At 37.9% G+C, this 9,174-nt stretch overlaps 1 protein-coding gene across 2 annotated transcripts in view; it reads right to left on the reverse strand.

Annotated features, from left to right (window-relative positions):
* The window catches only part of Stk32a (serine/threonine kinase 32A), a 131,029-nt gene that overhangs the window by 55,172 nt on the left and 66,683 nt on the right, over positions 1–9,174 (reverse strand). For both annotated transcript variants that reach the window (XM_005380662.2, XM_005380659.1), the window contains one exon: positions 2,223–2,396. In XM_005380662.2, coding sequence (XP_005380719.1) covers positions 2,223–2,396 — 174 coding nt within the window. The remainder of the gene's footprint in view (positions 1–2,222; positions 2,397–9,174) is intronic.

Genomic DNA, 9,174 nt, shown 5'->3' on the forward strand with positions numbered 1-9,174 from the left:
TTACAGAGGTGAGGACAAAAAAGAACAAGAAAAGAAAAAAATAGTTCTTGTTTCCTCATACCTGCATAATCTATACACTGTTATACTGCATTTTCATCCACAGGCTCTGAACAAATCCAGGTACATTACAGATAAACATCAATTGGTTGTAGCTTAATATTTTACCTAGCACCATTTATATTAAATGAGACATAATTGTATGTAAAGACTCAGTAAATTCTTCCAAAGATTAAAGATGACAGTGGCTCAGTTCCATGTTGACTTGATTTAATAAGGTAAAATTAATGTATACATTTCACATGTGCAATTAATGTCAGTTGGTATAATAGAGCTCTTTTATGGTTTTGTGTCTGGGTGTCCTCCCAAAGCCTCATTCATTAATGGGGTGGGCTTCTAGAGTTTTTGATTGATCCGTGGTCCAATGTTGGGATTGTGGACGTCAGTGCTACACCCACCCTGGGGCTGATAGTTTGCATACAATGTAAGGGACAGAAAGAGGCTGGTTGCCATCACTCCTCCCTTTTGCTCTTGTGGCTTTTGCTGTTTTCTGCCACCACAAACAGTTGCCCTGTGCCATGTGCCACTCTGCCTTGGAGCCAGCTGACTATGGTCTGAAACCTCCACAAACTGTGAGCTAAACAAATCTTTCCTTCCTTAATTCTGGATGACAGGTCTTTTATCTCAGCAACAAGAGAAAAATAACCAAGACAAGCTCTGACTTTGCGGGCAGAGAGATCTAGATTTTAATCCTGGAAATGCATTACAGATACAATCCAGGTACATTACAGATAAACATCAACTGGTTGTAGCTTAATATTTTACCTAGCAGCATTTATATTAAATGAGACATAATTGTATGTAAAGACTCAGAAAATTCTTCCAAAGATTAAAGATGACAGTGGCTGAGTTCCATGTTGATTTGATTTAATAAGATTAGCTTTGTTCTTGGAAAATCTTTGAGCCACACTTTCTTCATCTGTGTAATGGGAAAACTATGATGAAATGTGGAGTCATTGGTGAGGTTTGAGGGTTTAATACAATACGAAGTACCTGGCAGTACATGGCACTTAACTCTTGGTAAACAGTAGCTGCTTTTATGGTGATTAGGTTCACAATGCTTATCAATAAACTTGTGTGATAATTTAATGTCTACAAACCATAGTTTTCTCACATTTAATATGAGATTTAACTATATATTCTCTACCATTTATCACAGGTTATTTTGAAATGAATTGCTATATATGAAATAATCATTAAAACTCCTAATTTCTTTTCCTCTATTGCCCATACGGCTGTGTAGCTTCTTACATCATTTGTGTGTCTTCTTTCCACAAATGTTCTAAGTGCAGGAGGCATATTTCTTTCCTGCTTCATTGGGGGTTATTTAATATAGATGATAGCATGCCAAGAAGATGCTAGAAAGACTCAAGTTTCTCCTCAAAGAATTTTCTTTCTTCCCATCATATTCCTTTCCCTTCGTGTGCTTCCTTCATTTTTATTTCAGTTCATCCATTTAGTAGTCACATTCTTATGTCATAGGCTGTTATAAAAAAGTACCAGTAGTCATCAATTCCAGACCTGCCGTTTACTGTGAGTTTGGGCTGATGTAGCTCTATATTGGCCAACTTTCCATTTCCTGGAGCAAAATACTTGACACCTATAAATTAGAGGAGAGGTTTACGTTGGCTCACCTTTTCAGAGATTTCAGTCCAGGTTCAGGTGGCTCCAAGGCAGAAACATCATGATAGAGGGGCATGGCAAAAGAATACTGCTAATCAATGATAGCCAGAAAACAGACAGAAGAAAAGCAGAAGGGTCCAGGGACCAGATACATCACCCAAGGTCATGCATCCATGACTCATTCACCCAGCAAGATCCCAATAGCTCCTATCAGCCCACTTAGAAACAGGTTAACTCACAGATGAGTTAGTGCCTTCACCATCAAATCACCTCTCCAGCAGTCTCTCTAACCTAGTCAGGGTCACAAACAGGATTAGCCAGGAAGATGTTAGAAGACTCAAATTTTCTCCCCAAAGAATATCTCTGTGATCTGTCTTTTTTTTAAATCTGCAAAATGGGGACAATCACCCTACCTCAGGTGAGTGCTGCGAGAATTACATGAGCATTAAATGTCATGTTCAGCAAGGATGTGCTGAAGGAGGCAGGTTGTGGAGTCTCTCCTGTCCATTTAGTTCTGGGCTAGCTCCCTGGACCTGACTGACCTGTGGATGATGTACTGGCTCTGCAGGTAGTCAAGGGCCATGGCCAGCTCACAGATGAAGAGCTTTACTGTGTCTTCCTCAAAGTGAACATTTTGCTGCAGGTGATAACGCAGGTCTCCACCAAGCAGAAGGTCCACCACCATGAACATGTCTTCTTCATCTTGGAAGGAATACCTAGAATGACATTAGAAAAGGAAACATGACGTCTCTGTAATCCCAGAAGTCTGGAAGCCTGTGGAAGGAGGCACTCAACTTAACACCCAGCCTAGACTATGTAGTGAGGCTCCGTCTCAAAATAAAAAATAAAGAAGTGCCAAGGATGCAGCTTAGTGTACAGTCCTGGGTTCAATCCCCAGGACCAAAAAAGAAAAGAAAAGAATGAACAAAATGGAAACATCAAATGTATTTATACACTAACGGGTCCCAGAGCCAAATGAGACTGCACAGACCAGGGCAAGCTGTTCTCCAGCTCAGAGCTTCCTCTCTGGGAGTAGGTGGTCTGTCCTTGGCTCTCTGACCTGAGTCCTCAGTGTCTTTGTGTCTAAATGGGAATAAGAAGAATCTCTACCACATTGGATCACAGTGAAGGATAAATACAGTATTCCTCATTAGGCTTGGCACATACTAAGCATTCATCTCTCCTAACACCTGTCATAAAGCTGAGGACATAAGCCCCATTTATTCATTTATTTTTCCTATCTTAAGCATACTGTTGCAGGTGGCCCATAAAATACAAGTTACAAAGCCTCTTCAAGCCATACTCAGGTCCCTTTATCCATACTAGCAAGCTTATTTCCCACTGGTATTGTGACAAAGCATGTCCCATATGAATAAGAAGGCAAAGATATAAATGGGACAATGAAGAAGCAAGTGAACAGTACAAGGAACTCATTCACTCTGTGTTTGGGATGGAAAAGTAAGGAAAGTATCTCACCAAAGATGAAACCTGAGCTAAATTTTAAAGGATGATAGTAAGAAATAGTAGCTACGAACTAAAGTTAACATCTCCTGATATTTCCGTTGAGTGGCTTTGGAGGGACAGGCCCTGAAGCACTCTGTAAACCTTTGCCCATCTGGCTCCCAGAATGCACCACACAGGAGTAAATCAAGGCACAGAATGGTTTAAGTGACATGCACAAGGTCCAAATCCTAACACATGGTAGAGACAACGCATTCTCCAGGAGTAAAATGACATCTGAAAGAAAAAAATAGAACATATTCAAGCACAGACATTAAAGAGAACCTCCTCTGAATGGGAAAGGAAATTGGATTTCCTGGAACCATGAGTGTGATGAGGAAGCTCATATTTGGGGTAAAAGGCAGGGGCTGAATCCCACAGCTGGAGCTCACTTAAGACTCTGAAGACTCGGTGTCACTGAAGGTATTCAAGTGGGACCTGAGACCAGACCCGGGCATCTTAGTACAAGGAGCGTGGGGCAAGGGGTTGGCAGAGGAAATGAGCACAGAGGATAGAACTGGTCTCCACTGTGGGCAAAGAGCCTCCTATAAAAATGCATTCTTGCTGCAGTGATTTATTTTGTTTTGCTCAAAGCTGAGGCGTGATTTCTAGTCACAATACAGTTCTCAGCACTAACATTGTTTCTGCATGTTTCCTTTCACATAAGGTCACTGAGATCACATTTATTTTGAATTAAATAAGTGCTTGAGGGGAGTACCTAGGAATGCCTACCAATACCCACTGACAAATTCTACACTTAGAAAATAACTGTAGAGTATTAATGATAAGACAACCTTACTCAGTATGTTCTTTATGGTTATCACGGTGCTAAAGGAGGAGGGGAATTAGATATAAAAAGTGAGAAAGTCCATGAAGCATTAATGTGAGGCAGTAACATTCTAACAGAGACTAAGAGTCTCCAACACTTAGTTGTTCAATAAACAAAATTTTATCAGTAAAGAGTAAATGTCATAGAAGATGTCAGAAATCAAGGTCTTGAGCAACTAGACAGAAGCATAGGAAGGGCTTTGTAAAAATGTGAGGTAAGTGTGCTTATTTTTGACTGTTAGAAAATTATACTCTTTATCTCCATGTTGTGACTACCTGGCTCTCTCTGCTATCAGTTTAGTCGGCACCAGTATAGTCACAGTCCTTCCAACTGTATCAGTACAAGGTATGTCCATTAAAGTTCATCAAAGTCTTGCAGTAAGCAGCCTGGGACTAGTTAATAGCTAATCATGCCTAGAACTTGCTCTACCTTAGGCTGCCCTCAGCTAATATCAGAGAAAGCATATTTGTTTATAGAATGTGACCAAGACCTTTCTGGGCTAGGTGGCAGGTGGGGTATGGATGGCGCAGTGAAGAAGGGCTTAGTACTAAAAGAAAAAGGAATGCTAACTATATCATAACTAGATAGCAACAGAAACAACCTATTCAGACTGGGTCAGCCTGCCTAGTGGATTTGGTTTCCTCCCTGTGGTTCAGCGTCATGAGCTCCCAGGTGTGGGGCAGACAGAGGCCTCCTCTCCTGTTACTCACTGAACACCAAGGGGGATAGTGTTTGCACTGGAATTAGCCTGAATGAGCAAACATTTTACTGAGACTGGGGTTGAACTATTTGTCTTCAAAAAACAAAGTGATAAAGGTGCCAGTTGTGACAAGTTAACAACACTGTTCCAACAACACGCAGGGGATTATTAATCAAAGAAAGAAGAGGCGGAGGTAAGAAGCGACATGTTTCCCTTGGCCAGAACAAATATAAATTTTTGTAACCATAGAGGCAAGTTTGATTATTAACAGTTGTTCTCCTTCAGCATATCATATCTAAATCTGTCTCAGATTCTTAACATTCAGGAGAGGAAATAAGTATTGTTTTTGCAAGGACTATATTCAATAAAAGTAGGTAAGCATAATACACTTCAGTGCTATCTAGAATATTCAGGTTCATACCAGAATCTGACTTTTTAAAATATTTTGTGCCTCAACAATTTATCACATAAGCTAAGAGTTGTATTTCCATTAATTTACAATTATTTCCATTATCTATCAGTAAAGAGTGAGTCTCATAGAAGATGTCAGAAATCAAGGTCTTGAGGAACTAGACAGAAGCATAGGAAATGCTTTGTAAAAATGTTGTATTTCCAACTTTTCTTTTGAACGTCATATCATGGCTCATTTCTTATTTGATAGCTCTAAAGTTAACAGGTCTGTTCACAGTTCCTGTGCAATGTATCACAAAATGTACTCAGTAAGGAAGAAGATCACTAACAAAAGACCACCAGCAAACTGCTGCAACAGCGTATCTCTCTCTCTCTCTTTTTCTCTCACTCTCTCTCTCTCTCTCTCACTCTCTCTCTTTCCTTCCTTTCCTCCTTCCCTGCCTCCTCTCTCTCATACCTCATTTTGAACCTGTAATCAATTCTCTACTCTGCTGTAGTTATTTATTTAACCTGAGTCTTATCATATTATCCAGTTTTCAAAACCTCTCCCTCTCTTTTCCCTGGTCTATAGCAATCTACTTGATCTAGCCTTACTTATTTTTCCAGCCTTATCTTGGAGATTTCCTTTCTTCTCCAACTAGCACTTCATGTGGCCTCCAGGCTCAGAAGCCTGTGATGGGTCTGACTTATGCCTGACCTCACAGCACTGCCCACTGACTGGTTATATTCTGCTCATTTTTCAAGTTTTAGCTAGAGTTATATTTGCAAATACCACTCTATATTAACCAGGCCCTGCCGTTACATGAAGCATTACATCATATACACAGAATTTAGCATAATTTGGAAGTGTCTTTTGGTATGCATTCAGATTAACTCCTCTTCCCAATATACCATAAGAATGCATGTCTACTTTTTCTAATCTTTAGTATGTGCATACTACCTAAAACAGAGATTCTACAGATTGAGCAAAAACCCATTAATCAATAAGTGAACTACAGTAAGAAGAAAATCTAGGTTAAAACACAAGCTTTTTAGTGGCTCTCATACATTTTGCAGGTCCTACTTTTAGAAATAAGTAGGTGTGGTGGATTAACTAATGGTCAACTTATAGCACCCAGATGAACTGAGTCAATGTGGTTCTGGGTATGGATGGCCCACCTGAGGATTGCTGCCAACAGCATAAAAAGGAGAACTGGAGGGGAAAATGTTGTGCCATTGATTCTCCTGGAGAAGCTTGTCATGCTGGTTATCCTGATATGAACTCAGCTATTCTCATCCTCAGAGGAGCTCGGATCCTCACTGTTGCTGAGGATGGTTGTGGTTCTCTTCAGGGGAGCTCTGGTCCTTACCTTGAGCATTGCTTCTTGCATCAGCCTGCTGTTAAAGATTCTTCATCCTGCTGGCACAGACTTTCTATCTTCCACCACTGAACTTTGGGCCTTCCCAGTGCAAATCCTTGATACAGACTTGCATGAATCATTGTCGTGGGCTCTAGGCCTCCAGCTGGATTGTTTGAGTCTCTAATGTGTAGACAAATCTCCTGCACTCTTCTGCATTTGACTCTTTGGGTGAATATCATAAAATAATCCTATAAATTATGTGTCCTGTATTAAATCTATTCCCTTGAAAATCCTCACTACAACACAGGGTAAGAAATAAGTTCAAGAAGTCACTTATATAGTTAAAGCTATCTCATGAAAGCCATCGTGAAGTGAATCTGACTCAGAGTTGGAATAGACCTGGAATGTTCTCTAAAGAAGCACTTTTCAAATTGTGAAATGGCTCATTAATGAATTGTGAAGCAGTTTGGTTGATTGTAGCAAGAATTTTTAAAAAGAAATAAAATAATTTGAATAACACAGGATAAATGCTGTTAACATATTAGACTAAACATGATATTTTGATTTTACTATAGTGTGTTTTATGGGAATATCTACTGGGTTGTGATGAAAACTTTATTTCTGCTACAAATTATAATAAAATAAAAATCTGGGAAACCATGACACTAGGAAATCACACTCCATATTGCAAAATGATTGCAGCAAATCTGCATTTGAACTGTAGCTGATCAAGGGTCACTTCTGATATCCCTGTCTTTCAGAACAAAGGAAAACGCACCATTAGTTCTAAAAACAAGGCATGGCACATGGGAAGGTGGTAAAGAATTTGGCCCTGGATGAGATACTTGGGTTCAAATCCCAGTTTTGATGTCTATCTCATTATAATGGAGCAAGTTATAGAAGTCCTTAGTGTCTTCATGTATAATGGTACATAGTTTATAGGGTTGTTAAGAAGATTGAGTTAAAACATATGAAGTGTTTAAAATAGTGTCTGGAAGATGGCAAACAAGGAGTGTTACTATAATTACCTTTCTTTCTTTTCACCCATGAATGTAATACAGCTATAATATGAAGGGGATCAATTTAGTTTATGCAACTATTTCCTATTACTTTATATGAAATAATGATATAGAGATTCTTACTGTCAATCAACATGATTCCCATTAACTGAGTTCTTACTATGTGTCAAACACGATGGTAGGACTTTATGTGCATTACTGCATTTGACTGTTATCACAACTTTAAGGTAACAGCATCATCCCCATTTTGCTAATCATAAGAATATATATAGAATCTTTATACATCAATAGAAATACATCAACATATAAAAATTACATACCATGACCAAGGGGGATTAATATTGGAAAATCAAGTAACATTATATCTTTAATTGAATGAAAAAATAAGATCTTCTCAACAGACACAAAAAGTAATGTAGGACAAAATCCAATATGCACGATAAAAGTGCTTTGCAAATTACAAATATAAAGGAACTTCTGCAACTTGATCAAGGACAGCTGCAATGAATGCTATAGAGCACATCAGAGAAAGATTGAATACCTTCGCACTAATCTTGGGAATAAGGCAAGAATATCTCTTCTTATTTCTAATTAGTACTGTCAATTTTAGCCAGTACAGGAAAAGTGAAAGACATCCAAATTTGAAAGGAAGAAATAAAACTTCCTTTAACTGCAAACAACAGCATATATAAAAACATATGGTACTCACAAAAAAGCTATCAGAACTAATATGTTGATATAATAAAGTTACAGATACAAGATCAATATAAAAATATCAATTATTTTTCTATAGAGGCAAAGAACAATATGAAAATGAAACTGAGATATAACTACATTCACAAAAGTATAAAGAAGAAAAAGAACTTAAGGATAAATTTATCAAAAACATCCAAGACTTGTACACTGAAAATGACAGGACTTTACCTAATGAAATTAAAGAAGATATGATAATGGACTAATAGTCCATATCCCTCGATTAGAAGACTCAGTATTACTAATGTATCAGCTTTATCCAAATTGAGATATATAGTCAATAAAATATTAAAATTTTAGTAGAATTTTTGGTGGATTTGTTTGTATAATTGATGAGCAGATCCTAAAATTTATAAGAAAGTATAAACATCCAGCACAGCCAAAAATATTTTGAACAAGAAAAAGGTTGGGAGACTTTCACTTTCAAGCTTTTAAATACAATAAATACTATCAAGATAGCATGGTGCTGGCCCAAGTACACACACACAAGTCAATTGAACAGAGTTGAGTCTAGAAATAAATCTTTATTGTTATAGCTCTATGATTCATGACAGAGGTGCCAGGAAAGGGCAGTCAGTTTCAGAAGTGATGCTGAAGCAATTAGATATCCACATGTAAAAAGTTGAATTAAATCTCTATAGTATATGTAACAATTAACTCCACTGTATTGCAAACAGAAGTGTAAGTATAAGAACAATAAAACTTTTAGACTAGAACATAAAAATGAAATCCTTCAGACCACGGACTGTGCAAATGTTAGATATAATAACAAAAGCATAGTCCATTAAAAATTGAAAAATTAAATTAGACTTTAATCAAAATGCTAAACTTTTGGACTTAAAAAGACACCATTTAATGAGCTAGGAATGTAGCTCAGAGGTAGTGTGCCTGCCTAGCATGTATCACACCTTGTGTTCCATGCCAAGCACCACAAAAATAAGA

This window comes from Chinchilla lanigera, unplaced genomic scaffold (genome assembly GCF_000276665.1).
Source record: "Chinchilla lanigera isolate Chin_1 unplaced genomic scaffold, ChiLan1.0 scaffold00014, whole genome shotgun sequence".
Classification (NCBI taxonomy): domain Eukaryota; kingdom Metazoa; phylum Chordata; class Mammalia; order Rodentia; family Chinchillidae; genus Chinchilla; species Chinchilla lanigera.